Here is a 13,845-nt window from a genome sequence, read left to right on the forward strand (position 1 = left end):
ATTCGGCTCAGGTCATGATCCCAGGGTCCTGGGATCAAGCCCTGCATCAAGCCTGCTTCCTCCTCTCTCTCTGCCTGCCTCTCTGCATACTCATGATCTCTGTCTGTCAAATAAATAAAAAATAAAATCTTTAAAAAAAAAAGAATGGTAACATAATGAATTATGAATTATGTAATTTTATTCTTATCATTTTGTTTGAAGAAAAATTACTTAAATTTATTTAAATTTAACTTGTAAATAATTTAAATATTGAAATAATGAGCTCATAAATTTAGAATTACAGGCCTGATTCTTCCCTATGCCTAATATTTTTCAGTGGCGAATTAGTCACTCAGAGCTCGCTCTTATCACTGCTGTTCTTTTTTCCTATTCTTTTTAAGATTTTATTTATTTATTTGAGAGAGAGACAGTGAGAGAGAGCATGAGAGGGGAGGTCAGAGGAAGAAGCAGACTCCCTTGGAGCTGGGAGTCCGTGTGGGACTTGATCCCAGGACTCCAGGATCATGACCTGAGCCGAAGGCAGTTGCTTAACTAACTGAGCCACTCAGTCACCCTCTTTTCTTAAAAAAAAAAAAAAAAAAAAAAAAATTTCTTTATTAGAGAAAGAGAACAGGAGTGGCAGGGGGAGGGACAGCGGGAGAGGGAGTAAGAGAAGCAGACTTCCTGCTGAGTAGAGAGCCAGAAACAAGGCTCTATCCCAGGACCTGGAGATCTCAACCTGAGCCAAAAGGCAGACACTCAGGTGCCTCTCACTGCTGTTCTTTGATGTAATGCCAATCCTTATAAAACTTTACATTTCTAAAGTACTGATTTTTGGCTGAAATTATTTCTTGAAGATCATAAACAAAAGGGAAATATGCTATGCTTGTGTTTTCATGTGTCTTAGTAAAATTGTCAGTTGTTTTCAACTATCTTATATGGAATCCAAGGATTTCATGAAATACCTCTGAGTGTTTTGAAGAAAGAGTGGATGTATTTAATTTGTGACTGTCCTATCTCTACCCCAGGGGAGACTGGAATTTTACTGGCAGCTTCAAAATTTTTTAACCTTGAAAACCAATCTTCAAAGTCAGTGTTTTTCATATTGCTACTTGTTAATATCGGGAATTCATGTTGGTGGTGACAATTTTTTAAAACATTGAGATACAATAGAATGGAAAATGGCACAGTGTTTCACACATGGTGGGGATATGTACTGCTCCTTTTTTTAAGAATTGCAACCTAAACTATAATTTTACTCTGGGCCATGGGCGAAAGAGTTTGTAAACTGGTAGTTATTAATAACATAAATAATGTACTATATTCAACATTTAGAGATTGATGTCAGTATGTATAGAGAAAATCCAGATTATTACTTATAGATAGATTTTGAATCTTGGTGCCATATGGGATAGATATATTGGGTCTTTATAGTTCCTGGTCTTTTGTAAACATTTTATGAGGTCAATATTTTATTAAAATTTGATGTCGATTATAACAGGTATTTGATTGAGTTGGGTGATTCTTAGTAATACTGTTGATCCAGTTTGATGCTAATGTAGTCCTCAAGTATATAGAGGTATGAATCCCAAGTAGGGTTTTTACATATTTTTTAAGTAGGCTCCACATTCCAGTGTGGGACTTGATCTCATAACCTTGAGATCAAGAGTTGCATGCTCTACCAACTGAGCCAGCTAGACACCCCCTAACTTGAGTTTTGGCCCCTTCCTTTTCTACTCCGGAGTCATCAAAGATCTTGGACATGGAAACAGGAGATCTGGTTTTAGTTCGAGAGTTGCCGTTGACTGTGTGACGTTGAGTGACTCTTGAAGGGCCTTAATTTTGTCACTTATAAAGAGAGCTTTTGGATTATATGATACTAAATATTCTGTCACACAAATTCAAAGTAGGGGTAATTTAATTTAAAAATATGCATATGTTTCATGAAACTATAGGAGGAACCATTAAACTGAGTGTTTCGCAAAATCAAAGAAAGATAAAGTGTTGGCAAGACTAAAAGCGGTCTAGCACCCTGGTTCTCTCTATGTTGCTCCCAGTTCCCTAATGTCTTAATTACCTTTTTAAATATGACCACTTCCCAGAGTGCAACCTAGACCTCTAGAAAGGCCTTTTTTTGTTCTTTACTTTAGTCCAGGCGATTCTTTTATATATATGGGCATTCAGTAAATACTTGTTGAATGAGTCCACAGTGTGTTTGGTGTGTAACTGACTTTATGAAATAATGAGTTTGCAGTGAACAGTTATTTTGTTTTTGCACTGTAATTTCAGATTTACAGTACTAATCAGAACTTTCTCAATATAGATTTGGCTGCTCCCTGTTAACTTCTGTGGTTTTATTTTGACCTGTAACATCTGGAATTCAGTTTGTACAAGTTGAAAATGCTCTCAGTCAGCTTGGCTACTATTTTGGCCACTGTCTGGAAAGATTTAAAAATAGTTCTAAATAGTATCACTATTTTAAATAGTCTCCTGTACTAGATAGAGCAAGTCCCCTTTATAAAATCATACCTGTAGCCTCAAAACAACATCAGGAAGTTCACAAAAGCATTGATGGGCTTTCATAACCTTAACAAAATATGTGACTCATTCCTGCTAGAAAGGGAAGGAACATATTAAGAGATTTCAAAATGTTGAAATCACTCATGTATATTAAGTTCCTTTCATTTGTTAATCTGTGTTGGTAATAGTTGGTAATGCTTGGCTCTTGGTAAGAACATGGTTTTCAGAAGGCAGTTTACTTTGCCCATTTCTTTTTAGACTGTCTTATGAAGAGAGCTTAGTAATGTAGTCCTCTTCTGGTGATAAGATTTTCTCTGGTTCATTGGATATGCTGTAGTCATTTTAGGGAAGCATTTGCTTCCTTTTTTAACGAATGTATTAATATTAATGAGTTATTAATTAACGTTAATGAATGTATTAACATGTCATCTAGATAATTGCCCACAGATGTGTCTTTGGGCCTTGGTTTTTCTATCTTTAAAATGGATGAGACTAAATGATTCCCAAGTCTCTTAGAATTATTAATATTCTCTTGATGTTTTAATTCTGTGACCATCTTATCAGTGTGTTTTAATATGAGGAACTTTGTTTTGCATTAGGCTGCTTTTATTCGTGATGAAATGATGCCAGGAGAATGGGATGTTTGTGTTACTTCTTATGAGATGGTAATTAAAGAAAAATCTGTATTCAAAAAGTTTCATTGGCGATACCTAGTCATTGACGAGGCTCATAGAATAAAGAATGAAAAATCTAAGGTAAGCCAGTTTTCAATATCATTGTTAAAGTTTTCTTTTAACTACCATATCTGTTTGTTTGCTTCTGTGTATTCAGCATTAAAAAAGGTTGGAAGATTGTGATTTTATTCACAGAATATGAATGAAGTTAGTTTTAAAATTTTTTTTTAAAGTTTAAATTATTGAATATGAGGCAAATGAAGATTGAGCACAGTTTTTAATATAAAGAAAATTAAGTGTTCATTTGCTATATCTGTTGCAGCCTAACTCTGTTGTGATACAGTATTTTAGTATTTTGGTAATATTTGGTGTACAAAAGTTATTTGCATTGATTTGGCTTTTATTGAGGAGCCTACCAGCTTATATGTATTCATAAGGATTAGAAAAAAGCATTCGTGGAGTTATCTGATTTCTGTGAATTAGAGTATGGTGTTAATTTTGAAAAATATCAATATTTCTTGCCATTCAACTCCATCAACAGTAGGAAAAACATCAGTTATTACGATGAATCTCTCTTTGGATCACTGGGCTACTTTGGGAGAAACAGGGACAGAACTGGAGGAAAACCACCAGGTGGATGATACTAATTTCAAATTGAAACTAATACCCAATAAAAAAAGATGCATGTTAGTGAATAATTGTTTGAGTGTTATAAAAATGTGCATTTTTTATTGATAAGGTTGTTGTTCTTTTATGCTTTTGTGCTTTGATTTTCATAGTCTTATATTTAGAAAGTTAAACTAAGATAGGAAAAATGGGTGCAGCTCTGGTGTTTAAAAACTGTCACCAGGCCAAGTTAGAACTTGGCTAGGTATGTAGATGAACATGATTGGCAGGGAGAAGGAGATATTATTGTGTAAAGTGACTAGTCTGGATTCCATGGAGTTTTGACTGTTTCTGTGGACCCAAAATGGAGAAATACATTTTTTGAAGTGAGGGAGGGGTCTTAGGTAAGACTATGATTTGCATTCTTGTAGGTGTAGAAATGCCTAGAATATTTTGTTTAGTTGTGATTGATTATGGCAATGTCACCTGAGCGAGGATATTTTTCTAAAGAAAAATAATGTTCAAGTTTTGTTTTATTCAAAACATGGTTGGATACAGAACTGAATTTTGAGAATTCTAATAAATAAAGTAATGTTAACATAACTGTTATTTTTCTAGCTTTCAGAGATTGTTCGTGAGTTCAAGTCAACCAACCGCTTGCTCCTAACTGGAACGCCTTTGCAGAATAACCTGCATGAACTCTGGGCTTTACTCAACTTTTTATTGCCTGATGTCTTTAATTCTGCAGATGTAAGTTTAAGTCATATGTTTTAAATATAATTTTCTTATGTTCATAGACTTCTGTTTTCAAAGCATAGAATGTAGATTGAAATTTATAATTTTTTCATTTTTAATTCTTTATCTGTGTGTTTCAGTTTTCTCAGAAAAAAGCATTCTTAAGCACAAATATTTTAAATGGGGTTATTTAGAGGAATAATATTTCTTTTCTTTGAGATTATTCTGCCTGTTAAACTTTGCCTATATTGCACTACTGTCACAACTTCTGAAATGAGATAGGCTGAGTTCATAATTGTAAATTCAAAATTTTCTTTTAATTAAATTGGAAAGGCTTTTTATATACTAGTTTGGCAGGTGGAGTCTTTAAAATGGTCTTTGATTATTGTAGTCATTAACATTTGGTGAGTACTAAAGAGCTCATAATTAATGTGTGATTCAAAAAACAATATTTTGTAAATGTGTGATTTACATTGTTTTTATCATTAAAATAAGGTTAAGTTAGTGCAGCAAACTGAATTGAATGATGTAAGGACTTTGGAGCCTTATTTTCCTCATTACTGATATTAATTGGTAATAAAAAGTACCAAGTTCTGTTATCCATTGCTTTATATACCTTATCTTGCTTTGATTTATTTTTATTGTTTAAAATTTTTGTTGTCATTATGTGCCTTCAATTTTATATTCTTACTTCTACTCCAAACTCTTTTTAAAAAATTACTGTGGCATGTTAGTCACTATACAGTAACTTTTAACTAGATGTAATGGTACTATGGTATGCGGAAGCCTAATAAAAGTATTTTAAGGAAACAGTGCTGGTGGAGTTCAAATTTTAACTCCCTCAGTATTTTAGCTATTTTTGAGAAATAAATAATATTGACCATCACAGTAAACGTATTTTTGAAAGTGTTTTTAAAATTAAATACTGTTGTGTCATTTTACAGGAATTTATACAGTATCGAGTTTATTTAAAAACAAAAACAAAAACAAAAAACCAACCAACCACCTGTGTGCTTACTGCAGTATTTTCACTCTTCCACAGGACTTTGACTCTTGGTTTGACACTAAAAATTGTCTTGGTGATCAAAAACTTGTGGAAAGACTTCACGCAGTAAGTAATAGGCAAGAAAATTTAGTAATTAAATATATATTCCAAGCTAGAAAACAAACTGCCATAGAATCTGAACTTGTAGGTTTACCTCCTGGCTCAGTCTCACTGTGTCTCCCTCACAGTCATTCTGACAGCCTCTTTGGGAAATAAACTCTGCTCTCTTTTTAGCCTGTCTAGGAAAGAGCCTTTTTGCTTTAGCTCTTCTGCATGGATAATGTGGTCCTCTCCAGTAGAGGCTGTTCATATTCCCATACCCCACAGGTGCTTAAGATGGCATCTGTATTTTCCTAGTTCCCCAGTGCCACTTGTAAGCCACTAGTTCTTCACCATCATGTATAGAACTTATCCTTTAAGGTGAAGTTATCTTGCAGATCCCCCTTCCACCCTCTTCTCTGTCATCCACTCTTCTCCAGGTGACCCCTCACATTCATTAAATACCAGTTTTCAATTCTTTGATAACAACTTCTTGTCTCCTTTTTTTAGCTCTTTCACGCATGTTACTCCCTTCTGTATTTATTCTATTACCTTACAGAGACCTCCAGTCCTTGGATCCCTGCTTTTTCTCATCCATCACCTTATTTCAGACTTTACTTTTTAAGTAATCTCTATACTAAACATAGGGCTTGAACTCACAACCCCAAGATCAAGAGTTGCAGACTCCACCAACTGAGGGAGTCAGGTGCTCCTGTTGTTATTTTGTTATTTTCTTCTCTATCAGACAATGAGTCCATTTTCTATCCCTGGAACCATGCTTTTGCCAATACTCCCAAACTTTCTTGTCCATCTGCCATTTCTTCCTGGAAGCCCGAAACCAGAATACTGCAATGTCTTTGTCAATCTGGGTTAGGATTCTGCTTCTACCACTTACTAGCAAAGTGACTTGTTCTGTACTGGGGCTGTTCAACACTGATAAAGAAAGATATACAATTGTACATGTTGGAACAACTCCAGTTTCATGTTCTATAACATAAGGTGGTGTTTGATGATGTCAGCAATCCTTGAACATGGCCTTCTACAGCATTCTTTCCCATTTCCAGTAACAGCTGCTTCAGACCTTTCCCAATCACTCCAAGGCTTCTATCCCAGATACTCTCTGCTCCCCCTCCATTTTCAGTAAATTACATCATTATTTTCTCAAAGAAAAAGAAAAAGGAAAAGTTACTAGGTAGGAACTCCTTCAAGGATATCCCCCTTCCAAGGATATACGCCTCTGTGTTACCTTCTTTCCGAAGGGAAGAGGTATTTTCTTTGGTCACTAGCTAAGTCTTCCGACATGAACTCTGGATCTCATTTCTCCCTGTTTCCTTATGGGACCTTTCCCCAAAATTTATCCATTTTACTGACTGATTTTTATAGCTTTCACTCTATATTGACTCTTTGTACTAAAATGTAAACATGCTCAAGTATGTGCTGTGTTATAATCCAAACCCATACCCATACACACGCACACTCATGCATGTACAAAATAGTACTCTCTTCACACTGTGTGTCTCTAGCTGTGATTCTGGTGTCTTCCCTTGATAGCTAAGCTTCTTGAAGAAGTGGTTTATTTTCTCCATCTCCACTACCTAATCTCCTATTTACTCTTGCCTCATTGACCACTGGCTTCTATCCATCCTACACAACTGAAACTTATCTTGGAAGGTCTTTAATCATTTTCTAGTTGCTGAATTCAGGGTATACTTTTTGCTAGGTATTTTGGCTTCTCTGCACTGGTTAGCACTTCTAACCACTCCTGCATGAAACCCTTTCCTACCTGGTTTCTGGTAGGAATTAGATTCTCTTCTTGGATTTTCTCTTACCTTTTTGGCCACTCATATTATTCCTCTTTATGGGCTTTTCTTTCTCAGTCTGCCCCTGAAAGGTTAGTGTTTTGTAGGGCTTTGTCCTTGACTTTCTTTTTCATATGTGCTCTCCCTGGGGATCCACTCCTATGGTTACAGCTACCACCTATCTACTTATAACTCCCAAATCTATCTTTCCATTATTTCTTGCCTAGTTCCTGTATATCCTACTGCCTTCTAAGTCTTTCTCTCTAAATGTCTCACAGGCAGTTTAACTCATAAGGAATCTCTCTTGGACAATTTTAGGAGGCTCAAACCAGAGATCAGAAGTTGTCTTTCACTCTTTCCTTTTCCTTACCTCCCATAGATCTCTAATAGTAGTGGCTACTGTTTACTAACGTCTACTGTGGTTAAGCTCTACACAAATACTACTATAAATTTTCATGGCAGCTTTGGAAATAGGTATCATTATCCTCATTTTAAAATGCTTGTAATAGACATATACCATAATTTTTTCTAATGAATGGATTAGGAAACAGACTCAGAAAAGTTAAGGAACTTGTCCATGCTTACAACGGCTAACCAGGGACTGAGCTGTTTGTAGAATCGGTTTGATCTGATTTGAATTTGACTTCTACCACTTACTAGCAAAATGACTTCAGTTAAATTAATAAAATTGAAGGGTGCCTGGGTGGCTCAGTCATTTGGGCATTTGGCTCTTGGTTTCAGCTCAGGTCATGATCTCAGGGTTGTGAGACTGAGCCCCACTTTGGGCTCCTCACTGAATGCAGAGTCTGCTTGAGATTCTCTACCTCTTCCTCTGCCCCTTCCCTTGCTTGTGCTCTCTCTTTCTCCCTCTAAAATAAATAAATAAAATCTTAAAAAAAATAATCACATTTCCCTTAAAGATTTATTGTAAGGATTTAGTACTCTGGATTGTAAAGTTCATAGTGCACCGTCTGCCACACTGCACATACTCTACCGGTGATGGTAGCTCTATTATTTTCCTGTGATAGAATTTGTCTCGCAGGTATATACTGATTATTTCATCTTTTTTCTCTAGTCATCCATATCTTCCTTAATACTGAACCATTATCTCTTAAATCATATGTTTAACTATTTTGAAATGGCCTGCATTTTTATCTCACTTCTAGAGACTCTCTGATCCGTACTCTGACTTAGATTTCCTCTAAGATTCAAAAATATTATTGTTTCACTTAGTGTAATACCTTCTGGGTCCATTCATGTCGTTACAAATGGCAAGATCTCATCCTTTTTATGGCTGAGTAACATTCCATTGTGTGTGTGTGTGTGTGTGTGTGTGTGTGTATGTAATGTGTGTATATATAATATATATTCATACACACATATATACACATGTATACATACATATACATGTGTGTATGTATGAATATATGTATACACACGTATATATAGAGAGACCATATCTTCTTTATCTATTTATCTGTCAATGGATACTTAGGTGTTGCTTCTGTATCTTGGTTATTATAAATAATGCTACAATAAACATAGGGGTGCATATATGTTTTCAAATTAGTGGTTTCTTTTTCTATGGGTAAATACCCAGGAGTGGAATTACTGGATCACATGGTATTTCTATTTTTATTTTTTTGAGGAACCTCCACACTGTTTTCCACAGTATCTGCACCAATTTTTTTTCCAACAGTGTATGAGGGTTTCTTTTCTTCACATCCTTGCCAGCTCTTAATATTTCTTGTTTTTTTGATACTAGCCATTCTGATAGATGTAAGGTGATATCTCATTGCAATTTTGATTTGCCTTTCCCTGATTATGAGTGATGTTGAGCATCTTTTCTTCATGTGTCTGTTGGTCATCTGGATGTCTTTTCTGGAAAAATTTCTGTTACCATCAAAATTATTTCTATACAGAGGGGCACCTGGGTGGCTCAGTGGGTTAAAGCCTCTGCCTTCAGCTCAGGTCATGATCCCAGGGTCCTGGGATCGAGCCCCATGTTGGGCTCTCTGCTTTGTAGGGAGCCTGCTTCCTCCTCTCTCTCTCTCTGCCTGCCTCTCTGCCTACTTGTGATCTCTGTCAAATAAATAAATAAAATCTTAAAAAAAATATTTCTATACAGAATAAAGAAGCAAATGTTGTATGGCAGTAACCTTTTTTTTTTAAAAAAAGATGCTTTCATGCTTATTCAATAGTTAATTATCTTGTTGTCTTACATTTTAATGTATTTTGTGCCATCAAATTATGAATATCTAATTTAGGGCCCCTGTTCTGATTTTTTAATGGGCCATTTGTTCTTTTTTATTGAGAAAATTGGCAACTGGTATTGATAGTGTTTTTCAGGTTATGCACTGGGAAGTAAATTTTGCATTAGGGTGCTGTGGTTTAAATATTAAATATCTTACAAACTTTTATAAAAACTATCACTTTTTTAGGTTTTAAAACCATTTTTGTTACGTCGTATAAAAACTGATGTAGAGAAGAGCCTGCCTCCTAAAAAGGAAATAAAGATTTACTTGGGACTGAGTAAAATGCAACGAGAATGGTAAGCTATTTTATTTCCAAGGAATTCATTTATGTGTAAAGATTTATTAAAATCTAGCTTTGTAGCTTTCTCCAAAGCTAAATTTAAAAGAAATTTTAGTTGTGCCTTTAGATCAAAATTTACATTTTCTATTTGAATAACAAGTTAAGTAGTTCAAATATTTTGATAAAAAATTGGTATTCACCAAAAACATTCATTTTATTTAGCCTTTGGGAAGGAGCATGGGCTTTGAGTCTATAGAACTGTAATTTGTTTTTTTAAAGTAATTTTTAATTTAAATTTAATTAATTAAATGTTATTGGTTTCAGAGGTAGAGGTCAGTGATTAATCAGTCTTATACAATACCCAGTTTTCATTATATCACATGCCCTCGTTAATTATAAGACCTGTATTTGAATCACATACTTTGCCCCTTTGTAGCTATTTAGCTTGGGTAAATTATATAACTTCAGTTTCCCTTCTATAAACTGGGGATAATAGTACTTAGTTTGTCGAGTCAGTGTTAGGGTTAAAGAGGCTAATGTCACTTGCGCATTTTTTTGGTATTGCTTTTTCCATCAGTGTAAGTAGTAATAACCATAATAATAAACATCAGTAAGATGGATGAGAGTAGTGATTGTAGATATTATAAAAATAGATGCTGAATTGGTTTGATAAATACAGGCAAAGCAGGAAAATGACAAGAGAAGATACAAAGAACCCTAAATTAGACATGCTTATGTAATAATGCTGCTAAAAGAAGCAAAATGTTGTGGGGCACCTGGGTGACTCAGTTGGTTAGGCATCTGACTCTTGATCTCAGCTCAGGTCTTGATTTCAGAGTCATGAGTTCAAGTACTGTGTTGGGCATGGAGCCTACTTAAAAAAAAAGAAGAAAAATGTTGCTGATATAAACAAAATTAGATCACTTATAATATGTAATGACTTCTCTACTATTGAAACCAGTATAGGATGGTGGTGAAGAGTATATTTCTCTAAATTCAGATATAAGATCAAACTCTGACTTTTTCCCTTTCTGTGGCCCTGAGTAGGTTTTTTTTTCCTTCTCTTACTACTGCCTGAATTTCCATTCATAAAGTAGGAGTGATTCTAGTACATACCTGGGAGTTGTGAAGATTTAACAAGATGATTTATATAAAGCCCTTCACATGGTACCTGGCACTTTCATTCAATACAAGTTGGCAGTTATTATAATTAAATATTAATCACTGTTCAGGTGGATACATAGGTCTATTTTTACCTGGGTAAAGGTCAACAAAAGAGAATGAAAAATGTTTATGGATCAGAAAAAAAAATTTAGTCTCAAAGTTGAATTTGTTGTTTATCCTAGATAGGACTCTATGCTGATCACCAAAAGCATGTTGCTTGATGTCACTGAACTTTTTTTAGATTGCTGTAACTTTTAGTATTCCAAACAGTGCTGTGATGAACATTATTCCACTTATATTGCTATCTACAAAGGACAAAGTTGCAGATGTAGAATATTCACATTTTAAAACTTTTTATCTATCTTGTCAAATTGCCCTTCAGAAAGAGTGTACTAACATATCCATGTCAGTTTATAAGATCTTCCTATTTCACCACATGTTCACCAAAACTATTTTTTACTTTTTCTTTTCAAATTTTTATTTAAATTCCTATTGGTTAATATATAGTATAATATTGGTTTCAGCAGTAGAATTTAGTGATTCATCAACTACATATAATAAATGATTAATTATAGTTAAAAATTTTAGGTATACAAAAATCCTGATGAAAGATATTGATGTGTTAAACTCTGCTGGCAAGATGGACAAGATGCGACTCTTAAACATTCTGATGCAGCTTCGGAAGTGTTGTAACCATCCTTATTTGTTCGATGGTGCTGAACCTGGTCCACCTTATACCACTGATGAGCACATTGTCAGCAACAGTGGTAAAATGGTAGTTCTTGATAAACTGTTGGCCAAACTCAAAGAACAGGGTGAGTTACAAATCTATACATTAACATGAAATGACTTTTTATATTAGTGCCTTGTGTATGAATAACATTTTCCATATCATCATTCATTGATTCATTCACTCCTTCAGCAAATATTGAGTACTTACTATCTGCTAGGAATCGTCTTGGCCTTGGACAAACTCACAGTGTAGTGAGGAGGAACAGTTGTAGTTCATTGTGATAAGTGCCATATGTTGAGAAACTGAGAGTTGGGGAAATCTTCAAAAAAGCGACATTTGTAGTGAGCCTGGGAGAATGTCTAGGAGTAAATCACGGGAAGAATGAGAGGGAAGCATTTCACAGGACAATGAAACAGAAGCATGAAAAAAGGGAATGCAGAGTTTACAGTATTTGGGGTAGAGTGGCAGTTGATGAATCTGGAAAGCTGGATGGAGCCAGATTATGAAAGGCCTTTTCAACATGCTTTAAAGTGTGGACTGTTTAGAAGGTGGGGAGGAAGGTTTGTTATAGAAGATTTTGCTGTGTCAGCTGACACAATCAGACTTGTATGTTTGGAGGAGAACCTTTGAAGCAGTACAGGACTTCTACTGAGGATGAGAGTTGAGAAACAGGAGACTAGTTGGGAGACTATTGCAGTAGTCTAGTAAAAGGTTGTGTGTCCCGATCACATCCTCAGGACAGAGAAAAGGCAGACTTTAAATCATCTCAGTACGTGTGGAAGGTTTTGAAATCCTTAAACATGCATAACTCAGCAATGTATAATTCTGTATAGCTTTCCTCGAAGGTGTATGTGTATGTGTTTCATGAAGTGTTCATGTACTATATATTTATATTACATGTGACGTTTGCTTATGTGTTTGTAATTTTCAAATTAGTTTTTATACAAGTTGAATAACTTGCTTTTTTGGGGGAAATGTTTTAGGTTCAAGGGTTCTCATTTTTAGCCAGATGACTCGCTTGCTGGACATTTTGGAGGATTATTGTATGTGGCGTGGTTATGAGTATTGTCGACTGGATGGACAAACCCCACATGAAGAAAGAGAGGTGAGGAAAAGAAAATAAAACTTCAAAAATCAGAGTTAAGTTAAGCCATGTTTCTCATCATTACATAGTTTTGAACTTTGGCCTTTTAATAAAAGAGCTAGGTGTGTTGAATTTCTCCCTAACACCTCTCTGTCTCTCTCAGATCTTCAGTTTGGCTTGCATTATACTGACTCTTTACAAAGCATCCTTTTCAAGGTCTTCAAAGACATCCTTATCTAAATGATACTATACCATTACACCCTTAACTCTTCTAACTACTGCTATCTCTGACCTTCTGGTTACTGTTTCTCATTCTACTATGTAATCTCTGATTCTTCCATTTTCTTTTCTTGATTTGCTTCCTACAGTAGACCCTCGCCATTTGTGGAGTTTAACAGTTGAGATTTTTCCAGTTTATGAGCAACCATAAAGACTCATGAAACAATAATTTGTAAAGGAAATAATCTCAGTGTTAGATTTTTGTAAAACCGAAATTGGACAACATAGGTATAGGTGCTTATCATGCATTTGTATCTTGGAATACCAAAAGGCTGGTGTATAGGACTGAGTTACTTAGCCAGTGAGGAATCCTAGCTAGCACCCAGTGTCTTTCTCAAATTTGGGAGTTCTTACAGATCTTTAGATTATCCCTCACGAATGTCACGGGTCTAATGTTAAATACTTTTTTGGGGGGAGGGCTTTGCTAATTTAGCTTCACTTTTCTGTGGTCCTTCAAGGCTCTGTCTTTGGTCTCTCTTTTAAGTCTATCCTCATGCTCTGGGCAAATATTGTGATTTCCTGGTATAGTGGAAAATGCATTGAACTTGGTTTCAGAAGACCTAAATTTCAGTACCAGCTCTACCACTTTGTAGTATATGCAAGCTATTTAATTCTCTGAGCCTTAGTATCTTTATTATCAGGGTAATATTAAT

At 35.2% G+C, this 13,845-nt stretch overlaps 1 protein-coding gene across 1 annotated transcript in view; it reads left to right on the forward strand.

Moving 5' to 3' along the window:
* Window positions 1-13,845, forward strand: part of SMARCA1 (SWI/SNF related, matrix associated, actin dependent regulator of chromatin, subfamily a, member 1) — a 77,839-nt gene that overhangs the window by 17,638 nt on the left and 46,356 nt on the right. Inside the window, exons 8-13 of the mRNA XM_059385175.1 lie at window positions 3,099-3,254; window positions 4,398-4,529; window positions 5,557-5,625; window positions 9,839-9,948; window positions 11,685-11,911; window positions 12,813-12,934. Of these exons, the coding sequence (XP_059241158.1) occupies window positions 3,099-3,254; window positions 4,398-4,529; window positions 5,557-5,625; window positions 9,839-9,948; window positions 11,685-11,911; window positions 12,813-12,934 (816 nt within the window). The remainder of the gene's footprint in view (window positions 1-3,098; window positions 3,255-4,397; window positions 4,530-5,556; window positions 5,626-9,838; window positions 9,949-11,684; window positions 11,912-12,812; window positions 12,935-13,845) is intronic.

This window comes from Mustela nigripes, chromosome X (genome assembly GCF_022355385.1).
Source record: "Mustela nigripes isolate SB6536 chromosome X, MUSNIG.SB6536, whole genome shotgun sequence".
NCBI classification, from domain to species: Eukaryota; Metazoa; Chordata; class Mammalia; order Carnivora; family Mustelidae; genus Mustela; species Mustela nigripes.